The 23870-nt window shown below is 35.7% G+C and overlaps 2 protein-coding genes across 2 annotated transcripts; one reads left to right on the forward strand and one right to left on the reverse strand.

Moving 5' to 3' along the window:
- The first annotated feature begins 7093 nt into the window (after positions 1-7093).
- LOC130051692 (uncharacterized) lies at positions 7094-7755 on the forward strand. The gene has a single exon (XM_056154109.1). The coding sequence runs from the start codon at positions 7101-7103 to the stop codon at positions 7683-7685; it is 585 nt and encodes a 194-aa protein (XP_056010084.1). The 5' UTR covers positions 7094-7100; the 3' UTR covers positions 7686-7755.
- Positions 7756-10433: 2678 nt separating this feature from the next.
- Positions 10434-17387, reverse strand: LOC125672837 (complement C1q-like protein 4). Its single transcript, XM_048909052.2, has 5 exons — positions 17377-17387; positions 15769-15827; positions 14712-14760; positions 13034-13199; positions 10434-10903 (listed from the first exon to the last, which is right to left on the reverse strand). The coding sequence occupies exons 3-5, from the start codon at positions 14712-14714 to the stop codon at positions 10503-10505; spliced, it is 570 nt and encodes a 189-aa protein (XP_048765009.2). The 5' UTR covers positions 14715-14760; positions 15769-15827; positions 17377-17387; the 3' UTR covers positions 10434-10502.
- Between the last annotated feature and the right edge of the window lie 6483 nt (positions 17388-23870).

The raw sequence follows: 23870 nt of genomic DNA on the forward strand, positions 1-23870 counted from the left end.
ATCGTCAATGGATTTTTTAAAAATATCTGCCTGACAGCTGAAAAGCAGAATCATAACTTTTTACGGATAAATTAAGCAACATATACACCATTTCTAGTGCTCAATTAAGTTTGATAGGTTTAAACAATAAACTCTGTACTAAAATAACTTTGTATGATAAAACAGACAGTGTAACGTAAATCACATACGAACTTGTAACTGTTAATATGGAAATAAACATTTTTACACGTACATTTTTCTTATCAAAAGATTTATTACAGTTCTTCAAAATGATTCTGGACCTTTCTAGACCCTTTTCTGAGAAATTAAACATGTTACGTGTCGTGTCCCTCTTTACTGGTTCGTTAAGTGAGCGAAGAATGTCACGTACTAGGAATTCAAATCTTATTTGAATGCTTTGGCCATCTAAATTACTTTTCCCCATCAAACGTAATTTGTATGTGATATGATATTCTTGATCATCTTCGTCATATTCAAAGATTTTCCCAATATACCATTTATTTTCGTACATGGCAGCAACATACGCATCTACTTGATAGAGCTCACTTGCATTCACGGATTTATCAACAGTATGTTCTATTGCTGGCTCGTCTGTAGTACTGTTACTGTAGGTAGGAATGCCACCCTCAGTCAGAACTCGTATTATAATCATCCTGTGGGGATCCGGGTTATAATAGGTCCACAGTACCCCTTGCTTGTCGTTAGGGGGAACTAAATGAGGCGGTTCTTCGGATGAGACCTCAAGAAACCAAGGTCGTGTGTCACAGCAGGTGTGACATGATAAAGATCCTTCCCAGCTCGAAGACCCTAAGCAACGAGCATAGGCCTAAATTTTGCAGCCCTTCACTGACAATCATGGCTTCTCCATATGAGTGAGAGTATCTGGAGCAGGCCGTTAAAACATAATACTATCAATTAATCAATCATATGACTTATCCATCCCTCAAACATGTCACAAAACTGTACCACTTTCCTGTCTACAAAACATACGTCGCAAAAACATGATACATCACAAACAGCTATTCCACCACCTCCCAGTGGGATAATATGATGCACCAAAATAACATAAACCCAAATAATTGAAGGTAACTTTAATTATTGGAAGATATAATCAATTCAATTATTGCGCGCATTAATTGAATTGATGTGCGCATCAAATCGATTATTTCTCTCATCAAATGAAATGATGCACGCATACAATCGATTATTTCTCTCATCAAATGAAGTGATGCGCGCATGAGATTGATTATTTCTCTCATCAAATGAATTGATGCGCGCATGAGATCGATTATTTCTCTCATCAAATGAATTGATGCACTTAGAGCATGAGCTCAGCATTACTTATTCTAGTCATTATCTGACATTAAAACAGAGTATTTATAAGTTTGTGAATTACGTTACACAATCATGAATTACGTTATACTATATACAAAGCTACCCTAGTGGTAAACACAGAGTAAATCAATATTTTATTGTCATGATATCTTAGTATAACATAAATTCTTCATTTTCAAAATAAAATTCTAATGAAATTACTAGGAATCAGATAGTTGCATTTGTTTGAATAAGGATATCGGTGGTTAAAATGATTATTTACACCACTGCAGTAGTCAAAATCGTTCCCGCGTGTAAATTCCCTTTCTAGAGATTCCCGTATGACAGGCGGTGTCAATGATAAAGATTCTTAGTGATTTTGCTCTTTGAAAAGATTCCTTTACAGTGTTGAATGAATTGATCATAACGTAATTCACTGTAACGTAGTTCACAGACTTGTGTTTTATTTAGAATAAGAAAATAATGACAGCAGCTTAAGACATTGCCTCTGTGTAATTTTTGATTAACATTAGTGTGGATATCAGTCAGGGTATTTGAAGTTTGTAGCATGCAAAGACTGTGTGAAAATTAGCGTAACATAATTCACAATTAAATGCACATATAGAATATATAAGTAGTTGGTCAAACACGGACCCCTGGACACACCAGAGGTGGGATCAGGTGCCTAGGAGGAGTAAGCATCCCCTGTCGACCTGTCACACCCGCCGTAAGCCCTATATCCTGTTCAGGTAAACAGAGTTATCCGCAGTCAAAATCAGTGTGCCAAGAACGGCTTAACAATCGGTATGAAACACGTCAGACAGCATGTAACCCAATGATAGGTTGTATTGACGAACTAGATCGTTATAACGACCATAGAATTTGCGAAATGCTGACTTCAATCGAGACTGTTGTACCATCAACTTGTTTGTCAGTAGCTTACCTGGATTTAAAAACTGACTATACGCAGAACAAGCTCGTGCATATCGAATCAGTTGAGATATATATGAAAACCATAATTTATGCAGGTGATAATGGAATATTGCTACATAAATATGGGAAGTTGACGATGGAGAAGCTGAAATCATCCCGTTTGTCATACAGTTGAGTTGTCAGTTTGCCGTTAATGTCTAATTTCAATAAAATATCTAAGTATGAAGCAGAAGTGGACAAATCTGTGGTGTCCTTTATTTCGAGCTCACAGGGATATATCAAATCGACATATGAATGAAAGTTATTATTATTAATAGACAAAACGTCATCGATATATCGAAATGTCGAATTGAAGGCCACAGCGAGAGATTTTTTCTTCTCGCGTAGAAGTTTTTGAATAAATTCTGCTTCATATGAATATAGAAACAGGTCAGCTAACAAAGGAGCACAATTCGTGCCCATGGGAATTCCAAAAGACTGTTGGAAGACCTGATCACCAAAGACCACGAAGATATTGTTAATGAGGAACTCTAGCATATTTTTTATTTCAACTTCAGAGTACTTGTGCGTGGAATCAGAGTGGTGTTTAACAAAGTAAGTTTTTGAATGACTGATCACTAGATATGAATATTTCCATTTTCCATTTTTGTTGAAGAAGCAACTGTCTATGATGTCAAAAAGTCTAGTCTTTAATTTATCGTGAGGAATGGTCGTGTATAGTGTTGAAAAGGCATACGTTTTAATGTTATTGATTTGGGGGAAATTCTGCGATTTTCTGGCATATGTAGTCGCACAGTAAGTTTGAAGTTTTTCCTTCACAGCTGTTAACATTTTCGTGAGGAGCAAATATAGGGGCTTGGTAGAGCACTTACTGAATCCAGCAATGTATCTTTGTTTGTAAGGGTTTTTATGTAGTTTAGGAATTCAGTTAGGTACGGTAACTCATATTCATTCGACCCATTGACTGGGATATTAAATGTGTCTAAAACTGAAGCATGGTTTTGAAGAACTTCATCGTTTGAAAGGGCAGTTGGAGTATAAGTACGATTACCAAAAGTGGAATTAATTCGTTGAAAATACAGTTGTAATAATGAGTCTTACAAACAAAGACAATATTGTTACTAGCTTTGTCAGCTGGAACCAAAGAGGAGTTACGAGATTGAACGATGTTCGTTATCTTCACCTTTTCATTTGACATGATGTTATGTGGACCTCAAATGACTATAAATATTGTGTTTAGAGACCCTGTATCATAGGCAAAACGCTCAGAGAAAATCCGTATTTACACAGTAATATGACTAGAACACTAATAATAGATAAAGAGTAATCCAAGTCCTACCAATGAACAAGTGTATACGTTAGATATTTCAATATCATTTTGCCAGATCACATTTCCTGTTAATTGGCACGGGAATGCTTACTCCTCAAAGGCACCTGATCCCACCTTTCGTGTTCCTGGGGGGTCCGAAGTTGCCCTGGTGTCAATCTTGTATACTCGTTGATATTTATGAGATTGATCACTGTTCGTTATCTTCACATTTGCATCCATTTTTTTTTTTCTCTTGATGATACTTTGAATGTTTTCAATATCATTAAAACGATGTCACAATAATACAAGCATGTATATATACCTATGCAAGCTTGTATGAATTTCCTTTGACTAAATAAATGAAAAGATGAAGATAACAAAGTAAAAGTAGATGACGTAAATAAGACAATGAGATACCCACATTCTGGTGTTTGCCTATAAACGTAATGAAAGTTTTTACGTATAAAACTATAGTCTGATTATACACAATATTTTATCAGTCATCATTGATGATGCGTCATTTACAAAGAAAATGTTATTCTGATGCAATAAAAAGAAAAAAGGGAGCATGAGCATTCAATAGTTTGTGATATTTTAATATGACTGAATTTTCATTTTCTAAATACATACACAGTATACATTACATGCAGAGATTTGGGCCAGAGAGTATTGGGAAGTAATTGAAGGCATTGGGATGCATTTATATAACGATTGATAATTCAATCATTCTAAGGATTCAATTTAATCGTTTTATACCCACATTGGCATAATTAAATATACTTATGTAATTATATACACCTCTGGTATATCCAAGGGTCCGTATTTGCCCAACTCTTTATTTTGTATTGTTTTTAGGAGTTATGTGATTGATCACTGTTCGTAATCTTCGCCTTTCATATCAGATATTCTAAACTTAGCATGTCATTAATTTAAATAGTATTTTATTATGAATAACATAATACGTATTAGGCAGTAGTATGTCATTCTTCTATTCAACAATACACGTATGTATCAGTTTGATCAAACTCTCCGGCAAAGATTCAACCCTCTAATGTTTGCTTCGTGTAATCAACAGAATGTCAGTTCATAGTTGTGTATTCAGTAGTTGGATTTTTTTTTCAAAATGATTCATATTCGTGTTATATGAATTGTTGAGGAAAACCTATCTGTGTGATAAAAATCAATCACAATACTCTCTCTCTCTCTCTCTCTCTCTCTCTCTCTCTCTCTCTCTGTGTGTGTAATTCATTTTTTTAAATGCCAATTCTATATAAAACATATGGTTAAAATACAAGTTTTTCTTACATGTTTTTCTTATATTTTGACTACGGATAACTCCGTTTACCTGATCAGGATATGGGGCTCACGGCGGGTGTGACCAGTCAACAAGGGATACGTACTCCTCCTAGACACCTGACCCCATCTTTGGTGTGTCCAGGGGTCCGTGTTTGCCCAACTATCTATTTTGTATTGCTTATAGGAGTTTTAAGATTGATCACTGTTCGTTATCTTCACCTTTCATGTGTTGTAATCTATATCGCATCACACTGCAAGATGCCCGACCTTCGTTCGTTAGATTTATTTACCCATAGTATTACGTTTGAATTACGTTGGATTGATAATTTTTCCATTTTTATTTCTCATTTTCATAACACGTTGAGACCAGTATTCACCTCTAGTAAATGATGGATCAATGAAACTTCTCGTGTGACTATTATAACTCCCTGATTTGAATATGTTCTATCAAGGATATGCGAACAACTGGAGTGGGCTTATAAACTTTATTCCCAGAGACCTTTCACTTTCTACTTAAAATTTCATTGATACTCTGAGACAGATTTGGCAAAGTCTTGCGTCTAGATACACAACTGATATTTTAAAGCTATTCTGGGTTTGGAAAATGGGGGACTAGAAATGCCTAGAATATTGCCTCCTGAGAAGGTAGTGATAAACCATACTTAACCCATAGGTATGTAAACGAATATTTGTATGACTTTATGCAGCTTGCAGAGATTTATAGTTTTCCTAACACTCCGATACTTATCACATATATGTAATTGTTCTATTATAAACTGACCCGTTTTGTATGTTCTTAATAGGCAGAAGTTATTCCAAAGTATCCACATAAAAACGAAGTATCTTGCCATGGCCTTCAACTTGACATTTAGATATACTTGTATCGAGGACATTTTATTTATATAAACAATATCCCTTTTTCGATATGCAAGAGCTTGTTCTGTGTATGATCAGCTTTTAAATCTACATGTTGGCAGGCTACTGACAAATAAGTTGATGTAGGTATTTCAACAATCTTGTTTAAAGTCAGAATTTGGAATATCTATGGTCGTTATAACGATCAAATACATCATTTTCAATGTTGTCTTACGTGTTTCATACCAATTGTTAGGCCGTTCTTTACATTCCGATTGCCTATGGATTACTCCGTAAGATAAAGGGCTCACGATGAGTGTGACCAGTCGACATGGATGCATACTAGTCTTGGGCAACTGATCCCACGTCTGGTATATCCAGGGGTCCGATTTGCCTTACTCTTTAATTAGTATTCTTTATAGGAATTATGAGATTGATCATGTTCATTATCCTCACTTGTTCATACCAATTGTTAGGCCGTTCTTTACATACTTATCTTGACTTCATATTGCTCCGTTTATCTGATCAAGATGTAGGGCTCGTGGCCGGTGTAAAGGCAAATTTTGACTCCCATAGAATAATATTCGACGTAGAATAATGACCCCTTTTGCCTGTAGAAAAAATGTCTTTTTCAAAAAATCAGTCCATTTCACGTTTAGAAAAATGACCCCCGTAGAATAATGACCCCCTTGTAAATTTTATTAAGGATTATTTCTCTGGTAATGCCTAAGGGAGGCAGTCCACCATTGTCATATTATAAGTAAATCTATCATTCATATTAGGAATTGTAATTTTGTTTCAAAAATAAGAATTTACTTGTTTTAACAAAACAGTGACTCGTAATTTTTCTGTCGATAAGCCCAACCTCTGCAGACCTGGATGGACATGCCGGGGGGTTACTATGTCTTGGAAATCCTCTAATTCTGATCAGCGGCGGGAATTGTGTACTCATACGGATATCCAAGGAATTTCGAAAGGGGGGAGACAAATTGCGCCCCCCCCCCCCCCCATCAGCCATTTTTATAGGGTGCTAAACCTGGAATTAATCTTAATTAATCACATCTTTTTGTAAATTTGCTTCCTCTAAATTCTTCACACACATACAGAGAGAGAGAGAGAGAGTAGAAGGTGATACACTTTACTCTAGTGCGTTTCTACACGGTGATAGCAGGTGTACTGCATTTACTGTGATATGACAGTGCGGCGTTTTACAATCTAATTAAAATTAGATCCTTTGATCCGCTCATCTACTATCGCTACACAAGGATCTAACAACTCTCCATAAGAGGTCATCTCAGATTGAACTTTGTTGAGAAAATAGCACCCAATCAAATTCTAATCTTTTGACCAATCAGAATATCGCATCTAAACTACTGTTCGGGAGTGTGAAAAAATGGCGGCGCCTACAATCGACAACATTGTCGAAGAACTATTACCGGATTTTGGCGTGAACGCTCTGAAACCGGAACAGAAGGAAATAATTAGCAATATTACAAAGAAGAAAGATTGCATTGCTGTCTTGCCAACTGGGTTTGGAAAGTCGTTGCCATTCCAGGTTTACGCTGCAGCTCAGAAACGAACTAGTCGTGAGGCTGGACATGTACTCGTATGTTCGCCATTGATAGGCCTGATGAAGGACCAGACCAAAAAGCTGTCTCGTATCAGTTACTTAAGCGTTGGCTACAAAGGTAATACTCATGATACGACTAAATGTATAGTTTCAGCTTCGAAAGCTTCTTCCATGTCGCAGTACCGTTTCGATCAACTTCTTTTATTAGAAATGAAAACCCGCACAGACAACAAATATTACATAAACTATATATCCTGCGTGGTGTGGACGGCGAGGCTGGTATGGCCGCAGCCATTTTACTTGTTTATATATACGTTCGGAAGACGTCGTTTCCGAGAATATACAATCGCACCGACGATTCTCAAGCCGATCGCTGATTGGTCAATGCAAAAGTTCAATCTGAGATGACCTCTTATGGAGAGTTGTTAGATCCTTGTGTAGCGATAGTAGATGAGCGGATCAAAGGATCTAATTTTAATTAGATTGGGCGTTTTATTTAGGGTGTTCTGATCATTTAACACAATAGGCAGTGGCGTAGCTGGGCTAAAAATAATGAGGGGCATCAAAGAAATCCACCTTAAACACATTTTGACTTGACAAGCAAAAAAATTAAAAAAATAATAAAATAAATAAATGACAAAACACGTAGGATATCCTTCTGACACTCCAAAATCCTATTTCGTGGGGGGGGGGGGGGGGGGGGGGGGGGGGGGGGGGGGACGACTTTACACTTCCCTTCTCACTTTTTTTTTTTTTTTTTTTTTTTTTTTACACTTTAGATACTTTGTATGCCATTTCCTACTGACTTCATTAATCAAGTTTCATGTATTTTCGTGTCTCCCGAAGAAAATTTTGAAGAATTCAAGATTCATGGCCTCTGGAGGGCTTCCGACTGTAATGACTCATTTTTTTTATTTGTGGGTACTAACTAACAATCCCAATCTGATAAAAATGAGATCCTCCATCTGCTCCTTTGTATTTATGTTGTAGAGACAATATGAAAACAAACGAGCGGATCGGGGATCTTATTCTAGTCAGATTGTAAAAAAGCCTTACTTAAGGGGTGGGGGCACAACCATACTTCTTACCCCTTTGAAAAGTGTGGGGACATGTGCCCCAGCTGTATCTTCCCCTACCCCCCTGTACTGTGTACGACATACTGCACTTTTGAACATTGGAATGGGGGGATCCCCTTCTAATATAAACTATTTTCACCGTGAGAACATTTTTCTTGTAACTAACAATTTTATGACGGTTTAAAACGTAACTCGGTCAAAAAATAATGTAGTACGGAGAGAATAGGTTATGTACATGCAAGAAATAATGCTTTGAGTGCTGAGGACCTGCATATTAGAATTTAGTATTTTTTTAACCGTGGTATATTCTCATCTGATCAATTTATGTTAATTTTGTGTTAAAAAAGTGAGGGGGCACAAACCCACTTGTGCCCCCCCCCCCCCATCTTCCAAAAGTGAGGGGGCACGTGTCCCCTTGCCCTTGTCCTACACCCCTGATAGGCATAAATTATTCAGTGAAATGCTATAGTCTACCCAAAGTTATCGTTCGCATACTCACTAATACCTCTATCAACACTTACTCATTTTTCAAAATTCTTGAAAAACGATAATGATGTGTAAATGAAATAAGGTATTGACTTCAGTTGCAAAAATTGTATGTCAATTCGTCAGTTTTAAGAAGATTTCACGCCTCTCTGTGACACAAGAAGTATTGTATTTAGACGCAGCTCTTTTTTATGTGTGTGTTTGATTACAGAAGATCTATACATGTAAATAGAACACATTTTCAGAATGGAACTCCCCTAAATTGAGAACTAAAATGTATGGTAGAACCCCTTTTTGAAAATTCCCTGGATCCGTCCCCGAAATATGCGGGGTTTTTCAGTTGTAATTGGTCATGGAACTTACAGTGGATTTTCCTCAAATTTAATGAACTAGTTCTTACTTTTAATTTATTAACTGTGAAAAAAAAATTACACATGGAATAAATTTGATAAGAGAAGCGGCAGGAACGATAACTCTGGGTAAATAATGACCTGAAAACCCGTATCAACTCCTTTAAAATCAATCAATCTGCTAAGAAAGGGAGGGGGGTCATTTTTCTACGGGAGTCATTATTTTTCAGGTATGACACGCAAAATAATGACCCCTGGGTCTTCTTTCTACAAAATTATCCAATTTTTCTACGGCTAGGGGGTCACTTTTCGATGTCGAAAAATGACCCCAGGTCATTATTCTATGGGGGTCAAAATTTGTCTTTACACCGGCGTAACCGGTCAACAAGGGCCAATCTGAGGCACCTTATCCCACCTCTGGTGTGTCCAGGGGACGTGTTTGCCTTACTACTTAATTTGTATTCTTTGTAGGAATTAAGAGATGGATCATTGTTCGTTATCTTCACATTTTCATTGTGATATACATGTACTATTACAAAAGTCGCAAATGAAGACATTCAAAACACTCCCTTAACGAAAATCGCTTTTGGTAGAATTATCCTTGTTTGATATGCCAAGGTAAAAATACACCAGTATCGATTAAATCCCATTTAATTCTAAATATACTGATTACATAAAGGTTTACATACTAGAAATAAAAATTATCTTCTCCTAAAGTTACAAGGTTAAGAATTGTTGAATGACTACTGACGTTACTAATGTTACAGGGGTTTCAACAGTTTCGTTTGAAGTCAGAATTTCGCAAATCTATGCTCGTCATAATATTTCTAATTTGCAAATACACTGTACAACTTGTCGCTAAGTCGAATATTATCTGACGTGTTTCATTGGCAAAAGTGTTTTCCAATGCGCAAAATATGTGAAAAAATTTCAATATACATGTCTATGATATTTTTTCTCAAACATTGTATTCGCTTAAATCCATGATAATCTTCTGGCTTTAGTCAAAAGCATTAATTAGTATCTATCTATTAAGGCATGATCTTCCAACAAGTCTATATGTATATTGAAAGATAGGTGAAAATGGGGGCCACGTACAGCCCTTATCTTATACTGTCTTTCGTACAGATACCTTAATATCATTTTCCCAAATTACACAACCTTTTGGTTCTGTACGGTGTTGATAAACTGAGAATACTTTTGTTTGTTGACCAGTCTGAAAATGCATGACATTAAAATTTGAATTAACTTAAATAAACCTTTATTAAAGGATTTGAAGATGTAAACATTCAAGGAACTGATTTTCATGCATATCAGCTAAGTTGTGCACCACTAAAGGTTGACCATCCTCCACTCATGGTTGCTGTCTGCCCGTGAGCATCCATAATGTATACTGAATCCCCCTTCTCCAGTGCCAGGACGATGCTGCTACCAGCCGTAATCCACTTCTTTCCACCACCATCGTTATTTGAGGCCTGTCTCCCTTTTATTTTCCCATTTACGTATAGTCCTGCATGTGATACTTTATCAGGGCCACTGAGGGTGTACCAGTTGAACAGATAGACGCCTTTCGTTGGTGTGGTGAACTTCCCTGTTGCCAGATTGTACGCATTTCCCACGTTGGTGACAACATTGTCAAAGACCCAGACTGAACCGCCTTTGTAAGTTCTGTCAGTGCGAAGTTCAGCGTGGAATGCTATAGGCATCTTCAGCTCTACAATGTAATCCATACGAAGGAAATTGCAAAATGTAATTTTTCTTTTCGAAAATGAATATTGATTAATTGTTTAACGTTCCTCTCGAGAATCTTTCACTCATATGGATACGTCACCAAGACCGGTGAAGAGCTTCAAATTTAGGCCTATCTCGACGCTTAAGGCCATTGAGCAGTGAGGGTTCATTAGCGTGTCCCACCTACTGTGACACTGGGCATCCGTGTTTAAGGTCATTTCCGAGGACCCGTGACATTCACACCTGATGCCGAGCGTTTGGCAATGGAACTGTCACTACTTGTATTAACGACTTAGGTCTGTCGAGGCCGTGATTCGAACCCCGACCTTCCGCGTGTGGGGCGAACGCTCTACCGAAAATGAATAAGATTTGCGAATCCGTCAGTGGGCACACATCACATGACGATAGGAAACAAAAACAAATGTATTTACTTGGGAGTGAATTTACAATTTGAACCACAAAAATCAAGAGATAATCCTTCAGATGTTTTCAAAAACATTATTAAAGTATATGATCAATAAACCGCTTTATCATTAATGTGTGTATAACTTACAGAATGTTAATGTCTGAAATTGATATAAATCCATTACTTAACCACATAGATACATATGTAATAGTGTATGTAGTTCTTATGAGAATTGAACTTGAGATCTCTGGCACAACTGTCCAGTATACTATCAATCGAAGTAATTGTTTAACCCCCTTACCACCAGTAGTTGGTATCTTACACTGTTGCCATGTTACAATGTTTCCATGTGTGAAGAATACAATTTTAAAAAACAAAAATATGAATTAATTCCACAATGGAAAGAATATGTATCATTCATCAAGAGCTAATCAATTTCTTTTCAAATATTGCAAATTATTGCAGAGAATGGTCCGCTATATACTTACACTGCATGAAAATAAGGTTGAAAATCAACTATTGGTATGTAAAACTTATATGGTACCAATTTTGATGCACCAGATGCGCATTTCGACAAATAATGTCTCTTCAGTGATGCTCAACCGAAATGTTTGAAATCCGAAATAACTATGAAGTTTTAGAGCTAAATATAGCCAAAACCAGCGTGCCAAAAAAGTGGAGCCAAATTCGTCCAAGGATAAAAGCAATGAATGAGGGAGATAATCCTTCATTTTGAAATGAATTTCTAAATATTATAACAGCAATTAAATATACATCCGTATTTTCAAGCTAGTAACGAAGTACTTAGCTACTGGGCTGTAGAGACCCTCGGGGACTAACAGTCCACCAGCAGAGGCCTCGACCCAGGGGTCATAATGTAAAACTTATACGGTACCAATTTTGATGCACCAGATGCGCATTTCGACAAATAATGTCTCTTCAGTGATGCTCAACCTATGTAGTAGGTTTTGCCTAGGCAGATATCCCACTATCTAATCAGCTTTCCGTGTGGCATAATAACTACATGTATATAGCAAAGCTGCTATATAGCCAGTTTTCCTAGGGATAAATTGACTAGGGGGAAATGTTACTATGTAACAACGGTCGCGGTAACCTAGTGGGTAGGGTGTTCACTTCGTAACCGGGAAATCCAAGATTCGATTCCAGATCTGGGAGCGGCGTCCGATCTAAAACGTTTAGCATCGCTAGCGTCTGCTACATTGTCACTTGCCCTGTATTATGTGTAGAAGCAAGAATCGGGTCTTATGGATATAACCTAAATTCGGAAGTCCTGTATCACGACAGACGTTGACAAATAAAGAACTCCTACAGCTTTGAGCACCATACACAGGCCAATACTTGTGGTAATTGATCATATAATGCTTGCGACGTTTCTATTTGAGTGAACAATTCTCGAATGGGGCGTGAAAAAAAAACCGACTCTTAGATTTAGAATACATTTAATGATATTTGGTATTTGTATGTATACATTGTATTAATTCATTGTACGAAGAACTTTTGTAAGGTCAGCAAGCTATCCACCCCTATTCATTTACTGCATCATTTAGATTATTTTAAAATCAAAAAGAGATTAGGTTTAATCTGCCCAGAAGATCAGATAATGTCGATACTAACATCGGACATAAATTGTTATAAGCAGTAGACTGTTGCAAGTTACGATACAATAGAAGTCTTAGTGAAGCATACTTTGGTTGCAGCAGGAACCGTCGTCTACCACCATGTTAACAGATCTTTCCAAAGTTTTCAGTTGGTCTTTAATCAATTTCTTTGCAATCCCAGTGGTACAAACGCCATTAACAGCTGCATAGATGTAAAATAACAACCATAAAAGTTCCTTGCTGTGTGTACACCTCTGAAATAGACAATTCATAGATGTAAAACAACAAACACAGAAGTCCCTAATTGTATGTACACATCTAAAACAAAACACACATGTACATGATTGTATTAGATAAAGATTGATTTTTGGTCCTCAATTTTGTCTGCTTTAAAACATTTGATAATGTAATTTAAAGCATTCAAAGTTTTCCATTTTATGTAGTCAACACTTTCATTCATGGATTACATATCGAAAGTATTTCAGTTATTGTGAACCTTGAATTTGGTATCTATGACTGGAATGTTAAAGGTATTTTCTGCTCAGCTGCATTACAGATCTAAATGGTGAAAAATTGCCACGTCTCATTTGAAAACTCATATTCTCATATAAATACGGATGTATATTTAATTGCTGTTATAAAATTTAAAAATTCATTTCAAAATTAAGGATTATCTCCCTCATGCATAGCTCTTATCCTATGACGAATTTGGCTCCACTTTCTTGGCACGCTGTTTTTGGCTATATTTAGCTCCAAAACTTCATAGTTATTTCGGATTTCAAACATTTCAGTTGAGCATCACTGAAGAGACATTATTTGTCGAAATGCGCATCTGGTGCATCAAAAGTGGTACCGTATAAGTTTTACATATGTTTAATTAAACCCATCTGCCATATCTCTGAAGTAATCTTGTGTATTTATATATTTAATAAATTGTGCAAGCAGTAAAACTTTAAAAACAACAGTTAAGATAACAAACGGTGATCAATCTCATAAATCCCATAAAGAATACAAAATTAATAGAAGGGCAAACACAGACTCATGTGCACCAGAAGTGGGATCAGGTAGGCTAAAAATGGTAAGCATCCCACATTGACCGGTCAATATAACCGTGAACCCTCTATCTTGATTAGGCAAACGGAAGGATCCGTAGTCCAAATCAGTATGTAAAGAATGGCCTAACAATTGGTATTAAACATGTCATCTTGATTTCATTCATTGACAATTTTGTTCAACGGAAGAAAAAAACATCCCATTCAACATGTCAATCCGATTTTCCTCTGAAATAAAACTGCAAAAGTATCACACTACGCCTCATACTTTTAAGGTCTTTTTATACATGTGTGAAAACTTTCAAAGAAAACCGTAGAACATCAGTGTAAAATGTAAAACATTGATGGTTTCGTGTTTAAATGTTTAATAATCATTTCTTAGTGAAAGCGGTGTAATTCTAGCAGCACTTTTGATAAACTTTAGGTGTTTACCGTTATCATCGCCGGTTAAATCTATCTGGGGATAGTGCGATACTTAAAGTAAATTTGTGATTTATTTAAAACAACCACGTAATGACATCATATCGAAGCGTATATTTGTGATGTTGTTGTGATACAAAATATTCTCATGTAATTACCCAAAATAGTTTTAAAAGGTTCGTAACTTTGGGAAAGACTGATGTTAAAGACTGTGCCATCTACGTGCATAAATGGAGTATGACCTGCCTTAACATACCCGCGTAACCCAATATGAGAATGGTTAAATCATCTTACCATTTCGATGATCTTTTTCTTCTCGACTCGGTGTTGTCTTTTAATACTCCTATGCACAATGATTAAAACACCATGTAAGCTTCTATGCACATATGCATGTGTTTATATACAAACATGTGCGTTATTTGATCTCGTTAAATATTAAAATGGCTTGTCATGCAAAGTACTCATTATTTCATATTGAATGATAAGTGAACATACTGGTTTAATATCAATAGTATATAAAGCTGGTGTTATATAGAGTGAGACTTCTCTAATAGGGAGACTTACCCTCTGAAAGTCTGGATTTAAAGAGAGAATTTGCCTTGCGAGTCTGACTCAATATGAGATTTTCCCCCAAGAGGAAGACCTATTTGGACCAATTCATCTCCTCTCTCAAAATTGATCTCTGGAGTGAAACCCTAGAAAGATGAGCTTAGTGTCCAGAGTGAGAGTTTACTTAGCTAGAAATATCTACTCCAGAATCAATATCAATCCTAAAGCCTAATCTGATACTTCATCTGACTTTTTAATGGGCTTCAACCTCACACCCAGAAAATATTGTCTTGGGAGTAAACCTTCTACTCTTACATCATTCCATTGGAGATCTCACAAAGCAGGTTTGTAAATATAAGCTTATATAAGCAGTAAGCTCTGGCAAGTTTTGAATGAAAGGTGAGGATAACTAACAGTGACCGGCCACACCCGCCATGGGCCTTATATCTTGATCAGGTAAACGGAGTTATCCGTAGTCAAAATCAGTTTACCATAACGGTCTAACAATCGGTATGAAACACGCCAGACAGCATTTGACTCAATGATAGGTTGAATTAGCAAACTAGATCGCTATAACGACCATAGAATTTGCAAAATGCTGAATATTTTAATTTGAATGAAAAAATATTGGTCATGTGCTTTTTAGATTCTCTTTTCCATGGAAAGGACAGTAAATAGCCTTAACTTACATAAACATAAAATGGAATAATAACTATGGAGGAATATTGACATGTTTTTTTTCCCATGATGATGCATTGTTTAAACATGTAATCCCCATACACCGAAACATTAGCATTCTTACCATTTCAAAGATGTTTTGAAATTACCGCTGAGTTGTGTTTGTCGTTTGATGATATGGACCTGGAACAGAATTGCACTTTTGGTTGGTTATTATAAGGCTGCTGTAGACATTGTTGATTTTTTAATTTACAATAAGTGACGTAATAGCCTGAGAAGATTACATTTACTTTTACTCATTTTGTTGAAGAGCACAACCCGCAATAACGCTATATATAAAATTCGGTAATGTAGGCCTATATGACAACTCCGAGGATTAGAATTACTCAATCCAATGAATAAAATATAATTTCCTTCACATGATTAATGAACTAATTATCGATAAAACATTTCATCTTGTCTATATCCGACCCAAAACACTTTTTTTATTCAACACATTTATTCAATTCTTTTAGTCAGGATTTTTATAAATTCCCCTACATCCCAACCCGACCAGCGGGTATGGGGACTCTACAATGCTATTTACACAAACACTCACTTTCACACTTACGATATACTTTCATACAGAAGACAGAAGTAAAGAGAAAGAAGATAGAGGGAACAATTACTCTGACTGCTGAACAAAAGCATAAAAATTAGGGGGGGGGGGTTGCCAACATAGGCTATGTTGTTTCGTTCACCCTGTGCATAATTTAAAAGTATGTTGGTCACAAAATCAGTACAAATAAATATTTATGTACAAATTACATGCTGATGTAGCATCTATGCCTATGAACTTCTCATACATGCACAATATGATATAAAATCATTCATTCAGTTTTTTAAACTATTTCCATTTTTATTCAAATTGTTCTAAACAATTCTTTCTCAAAGCTATGTGTCTTTCAAAATGATATACAATTATCCAGATATTCTTAAATCTTATTTGAAGCAGTGGACTGTCTTTATATCAAGAAGAATCTATGTAATGCTTATGATATTAATTCATTCATTCTCTGAACAGCGAAGTAAAAAACTTCCTTATCTGTGACAATATTAAATGTAAAAGATTAAAAAAAAAACAAAAAAAACATGTATAAACCATGCTTTAAAAATTCTGCACTTTTTTACACTCATACAAAATATGCTCTAGTGTTTCTTTTTCTCTAACACAGAAACTACACATGTCATTATTGATTTTTTTTTCAAAAAAGTATTTGTGGTGAATATTCTTTGGTTTATTCTTTATTGTAACCACTGTATTTTTCTATCATTTGTAAATTTAAAAACATTTAAATTAATTTTTTTTCCATTCTTGGTCTGTAATTGAAAATTTTTCCTTCCATTTCTTTTGACCTGTCGGTGTTTCACCACTGTGATTCAGAATCTTGTATATTTTCTAATTTTCAACATTAGCAAAGACAAGTGGTAAAATATGTAATGGCATAATAGGTTCATCCCCAGCATTTTTAACAGATTGATTATTTACAAAACATTTCACTGACAATAAAACTCTTCAATGATCTATATTTTTTAATCAATCGAAATACAGTAATTGTGATACAATAAACCTTTAGTCTATCAATAGACTAAGTATCTTTACTAATATATCGTATAATAAATTTTGCAAACTTGACCTTCTGATCCTTGAAACTCTTCTCGTTTTACATGTACTGACGACAAACAAACTTACCTTAGATGAAGTTCAGATGATGCTAATAATAATTGGATTTTTACGGTTATTTATATACTCTTCTTGTTTTAGTTATCTTTTTTTCTCTCATAAATTTTATGAAAAATCAAACATTTGTATGCTCGTAAAACAATATCGAATTGACGTCGAGTTGAAATTGACTCTACAACAGCTGAGGATATTGTTTTTATGCATATAATTTTTGCTCAGTTAATCGTTACTTTAAATTCCCCAGAAAACTTACCTTAGTTCATGCAATAGATTATATCCGTTATTGTTTGAGCGTAATTAGTCATCTTGAGAATATATCCGAGGATTTCGAGTAATTATTTTTCTACATTCACCATGAAGCTCTCGAATAATGATTGGACACTCTATGATTTTGAATAATCATTGGTCTAATACAATGACAATCTCAAGATCTCGAGTAATCATTAGACACTCTGAAGATTTAGAGTAATAATTGGTTTAATACACACTGAATACCTAAAGTTCTCATTTATCTAAATACACGCTGAATATTTTGAGTAATCATTGAAACTGTGAAGATTTCAAGTCATCATTGTTTGAATTGCACACAGAAGATTAAAGATCGCTGGGGATAATTGGCTTAAATACCCCTTGAAGATATCGAGTAATCATTGGTCAAAGTACGTCGTGAAGATTTCGGAAAATCATTGATTGAAATTCACTCTGTGGATCTCGAGCAATCATTGAAATGCGATTTGAATATTTCGAGTAATGATTGACCTAAATACACCTGGAAAATATCGAGTAATTATTGGAACCCAGGAGATTTTGAGTAATCATTAGTTGAAATACACACTGAAGATATCGGGTAATCATTGGTTTAAATACACCCAAACGATTTATCTATTTCTAAACTGTTACGTTTTGCTCAATATTTAACCATCTGAAACTTTTCATTATGAAAAGGGGAAGATGGCAAACAGTGATTAATCCCATAAAGAATACAAAATTAAGAGTTGGATAAACTAGGGCCCGGACACACCAACGGTTGAAGCAGGTGCCTAGGAGGAGTAAGCATCCCCTGTTGACCTGTCGCATTCCCGTGAGCCCTATATCTCGAAAATTGTGTTACTAAGCATTTAGCAATATTGGTGGAAGTTGTTTGGGGGGGGGGGGGGTTGTTAGCAAAAAGGCATATTTATTACTCCAGATCACAGGGCTCAAAACCCAAATTGTCAGATGCAATTAATTTGTTTAAATACTATAGAAATATAGAAAAATATTGTCAAAATGTATTTCATAGCAAATCCAAAATGCTTGGTAAATGGACATTGTATAATATACTTGACAAGTAGTTCGTTGAAAATCATGATACATTTATGTGGGGGAAATGATTACCTTTATCTTTGAATATATATAAATCCTTGTTATTGGTTTGGATGCAGAAAGTGCACAGAGTAATTTGCAGGTGTGAATGAGTGAATGTAGATCACGGTTGTATGTATAAATGTGTATGAATACAAAAATAAAACATAAAAAGAATGGATTTAAGAGCATCATAATTGACTTTAGATATGTCATGTAATATTTTCTGTGCCTTCTCCCTTAAAGACACAGTAAGCTGTTAGGATATTTCTGCTTATGGCCAATCATTCCAGAGAGGTACTTACTCAAAATACACAAGGTAATTTTGCCATATAAAACTACGCTTAAAACTGGTTCTTTGTCTTTTCTAACTCTGTCTCTGTGGGGACTATCTACAGGGATAGCAGACAAAGGTGTCTGTTACCTATCATGCTCTCTCTCTCTCTCTCTCTCTCTCTCTCTCTCTCTCTCTCTGATTGCAAAGTTTATTGGTTCAGGTACTCTACTGTTATGTATTTACTAGAGGAGTTTCTGGCTCTCTTTCCTCATGCATTCACACCTATAACTTCACCAAGTGAAACATGGCGTCTGCGTCTCAAGGTCTGTTCAAGCTCGTCTCTGCATCTCTGGTAGTCAGATGTTAGCTCGTCTAGTGCTTTCTCCATATCTGAAATCTGAATGTCCTGCTCTTTCACTCTCTCACATTCATCTACTACAGGGGAAGAAGGGACATAATGACGGATAAACAAAAGCTTAGTCCTTGCACCCCGGGTAGATGATAAACTTTCAACTCTAGGGGTCGATGTAGCTCGCCCTACACTATCAAAAATAAATAGATGTAAAGCCATGGTTTTTATTCAAGAATCCTGGTCCCGGCACCAAAAATATACAATCAAAATCAGTATAAAATGGGCCGTAACTCTGGTGATCGAATGCCCAAAAACTCTGTACATTGGCTCTAGTAAAATGTTCAACCCAGGAAAGGGGATTCCTGAACTATGATCAACACATCGGAATGAAAACACCAGTAATGAGTTCAAAATTTATTAATGGTATAGGGTTGATTTATATTGTGATTGATAACAAATGACAAGTTCTATTTTATGATCCTTTAACCTTTTCCCCAAGCGATAGTTCTCGGTGCTCATACATTTATGAGGAAAAGGTACGTGAACCTTATCATACGTTACGTCCCTTGTCCGCCATATTACTGTGAAAAAAAATCTTATTTCCCTCAGTTGGTCATTCTAATTTTCTGATCTGTAGCTTTGACATTTGTTGTTTTCATGCCTCAGGGTGGGACAACTCATAGACTTGTATGAGAATAATTAGTTATAATTCACAATTGTAATATCTTACATTTGGAAGGTAAAGAAGGGAAAACTTTGCTATTCACTAATTGATCGCAAAAAAGCAAATTACTGGTTAGACAGGTGTTGCCGTCCGCATATCCAAGCAGCATTAATAAGAAGGCAGGTGTACTGTCAAGGAGGGGTTATGATACTTATAGATCAACTCCTAATATAGTATCAATAGGCTCTTGCGCATTGAACTTGATTGGCAATAATTGTTGTTATCTCCACGTGTTACCCTATTATACGTCGGTTACCATGCCATTAAATTACCAACTTATTTTATTATATGAACAGGTGCGTCAATGTATTGATAAGAGTGACGTGACGACGTATATTTTCTTTTATCCTTGTTTTAAAACAACATATATTTTACCCTTCCATATTATTGCATGTTCTTCACTATTTACACCAATTCAAGAAATACAATTGCAAATGTGTATTTCATTCAAAGTTTTGAAAATAAATTCACTGAGTACTTGCTTTGAATTTATCTTATCATCCGTTAATCATGAACATGTAAATAGTATTCTATCCTTTTAGAAAAACAGATCGCAATAGCTCAGTGGTAGAGTGTTCGCTTTGTGATCGGGTGGTCATGAGTTCGAGCCCCGCTCGTACCAAGGTCACGTCATAACAAAGACGTAAACATTGCTAGTGACTGTTCATTCGCCAAACGCTACTCGGCATTCACGTGTCTTTCGGATATTACCATAAAACAAAGGTCTCGTGTTGCGACAGGCATTGGCACGCTAAAGAACCCTCACTGCAAAGGTCCTGAGCGCTAAGCTAAGTGGCGCTTCACCTACCTATGGTGACGTACATCTAAATATGAGCAAAAATTCTCGACGGCACGTAATACAAACAATCAAGCAAACAACCTTTTTGAGATAAAATGGCAACATTATTTGTACCCTATTATTATCATAAAATGAAGAATTGTTGTATACTTTCTTCACATAATTTTCAGATAATTTAAATACGATATCACACGTCAACTGCAAAAATGACATTTTACTGCACAAGTTAAGAAATTTAGCATTTTGAGTTTAGAAATATTGTCACGAGTTCATAAAGTATTCTCATTGATCAATGTATCACAATTTGCTTAGCATCTTTTAGGAAAAGAAAATTTGAACAATTTTACATGATAAAATGAAATTTAACTAAACTGATATTCACAATAACTTTATAAATCAATTGTTTTTAATGAAATATGTAGTGAAAAATTGAAACGATGACTCATTTATGGCCAGGTACTGTAATTTCTTTTAAAAAATAAAGGTATCTTTACTCAATATAGCTACATGTACATATTTGCAAGAAAAGTAGTTTACGTAAGGACTTAGCATCACAGAACTGCTCGTGAGGTAATGCTATTTTAATATTACGGATCCAGTTTCCCCTTGGACACATTGTAAATATAGTATTCATTTATTCCATAACCAAATGCGTAGATTGAGGGTGTTATGGGGTATATAAAGAATGGTAGCATGCGATAATTCATATAATCAGCGAAGAGGATTATACATATATATTCCCCCATCTAGAATAAACAAACTAGACATATTTTCATTTACCGAGTTGAAAGATCACTTTCACATCATGATGTTTTTAAAAATACAAACCATGATTTTTTAAGAAGAAAGTTAATTGTCAATCACTACGCCTCCGTATGTCTTCGAGTTTGTACTTATTTTTGATTTTTTTTTTCTTATTTTAAATTTTATTCAGTCATTTTTGTTTCAAATTAATATACATTATTCGATAAGAGATACAAATAACCACACTTAACTGACACAGATATAGGGGTCTTAGTTTGGATAAGTTAGGAAGCATTCGTGGTACAATCCGTCCGTTTTATCATAAGAAGGGAAGGCTAACTGTCTGGAGTACTGAGTGTTAGTAATCTCCTGGAAACAGGGTAAACAGACGTGTCCAGGACCATTCCCTGTCCACATGTTGCTGTGGAACACGAGGACTTCCATGGCACTTGTGTTTAACACAAGCCTCCGTCTGCCCGTTATGCACCTCGTGTGTTGGCATTTCAGTGACCCCCTGACCCGTGTTTGTAGACACTGCGGCCATTTATCACCAACGTTCCCTTTTCGGATTGTTATGCATGTAAATTGCAATAATTCCAATGAATCAACTTTGAATAAATCATGCTAGGCCAGGTGTTTCTAAGTATTTCAATGTTTGGTTTGCACCAATATGTACAGGTGTTGTTCACTACTTGATAAAATTGTGATGTCCACTTTTCTTCAATGTTGATTCTCCTTCTCAATGTTACTAAATATACTCAGATTCTACGCACAAATACTCTAAAGTTGATATCATGCTGGAGTTACTCATTGACAAATCTTCATAGTCTTTCGTGATCAGGTCTTCCAATAGTCGGATGGAATTGCCATGGGCGCTAAGTGTGCTCCTGCAATAGTTGACAACTTTTTATATTCTTACGAGGCAGAATTTATTCAAAAGTTTCAACAAAGAAAGAAAATATTTCTTGATGTGCCCTTCAACTCCACATTTAGATATATTAATAATAACCATTTTCATTTATGACACTATAAAGTTTTCCATATCTGCTTCATATTTGATACTTTATTGAACACACATATGTTAACGGCAAATTAACAATATAACTTTACGACAAAAGGAACGACTTAATTAATTCAGCTTCTCCGTCGTCAATGTCCCATACTTGTTAAGCAATATTCCATTATCACATACATATGGTGTTTATGTTTCTCAATTGATTCGATACGCGAGAACATGTCATATAATCAATTTTTAAATCCAGAGAGGCTTCTGACAAATGATTAAGTTAATGTCACAGGAGATTCAAAAGTCTCCTTTAAAGTCAGCATTCCGCAAATTCTATGGTCGCTATAAAAAAAAATCTATACAAGCTATCACTGGATCGACTGCTGTCTGACATGTTTCAAACCAATTGTTAGGACGTTCTTTACATACTGATTTTGACTATGTACAGATTACATCGTTTACCTGATCAAGATATAGTGCTCATGATAGATGTGACCGGTCAACAGGGGATGCTTACTCCTCCTAGACCCCTGATCCCACCTCTGGTATATCTAAGAGTCCGTCTTTGCTCTTCTTTTAATTTTGTATTCCCTTTTAGGTTTTACGAGATTGATCACTGTTCGTTTCGCAAATATCTTACAATACTGTTAAACATTAACATACAAAACGGAGAATATAAATCTTTCAAAATGAATAAATTATACAATAAGATAAATCAGTTTCGGTATGATGGTAACATAATCATTAAGTAGTTTACCGAAGTGTCGCATCATCGTCGGAAACTCACGGTCGGTCGCACTGAAGACCGTGGGTTTCTGACGATGGTGTCACATACTTTCATTTGAAAATGTTGGTCATACCAGATGCCTAAATACTCGCTTTCACTTCCAAGTTCCATACCTAAGTTGCTATACACTTTAAGGCTAATGTAATCTGCTGTACAGAGAGATTACGGACTGTACAACTCATTATCATCACTCATTTTCATTATCTGGCTGTACTGTTGAGATCGAAGTCTTTCTTTCCATATTTGGCGATCCTGTGGATTGATATTAGACTCTAGGTCTCGTTTTACTAATTCATTCCACATCAGCTATGGTCTGCCTGGAGCTCGATAGCCAGCAACATTCAGTGTACGAACCTTTGATGTCCAACCTGTACTGTGCTCAAATGAATTACGAAAATGTATGAGCTTTGACAATTCTTGATTTATCAAAATCCTCCACACTCTACACCAGTCATGGATCTGAGCTATCA

Source organism: Ostrea edulis, chromosome 2 (genome assembly GCF_947568905.1).
Source record: "Ostrea edulis chromosome 2, xbOstEdul1.1, whole genome shotgun sequence".
In the NCBI taxonomy this organism is placed as follows: domain Eukaryota; kingdom Metazoa; phylum Mollusca; class Bivalvia; order Ostreida; family Ostreidae; genus Ostrea; species Ostrea edulis.

Bases quoted from the DNA above. Each gene is read 5' to 3' on its own strand.
- LOC130051692 (XM_056154109.1), top strand. From the start codon at position 7,101: ATGGCGGCGCCTACAATCGACAACATTGTCGAAGAACTATTACCGGAT.
- LOC125672837 (XM_048909052.2), bottom strand. The intron at 10,904-13,033 runs GTATGCTTCACT...ATTACATTGTAG, and splicing joins CGGTTCCTGCTGCAACCAAA to AGCTGAAGATGCCTATAGCA.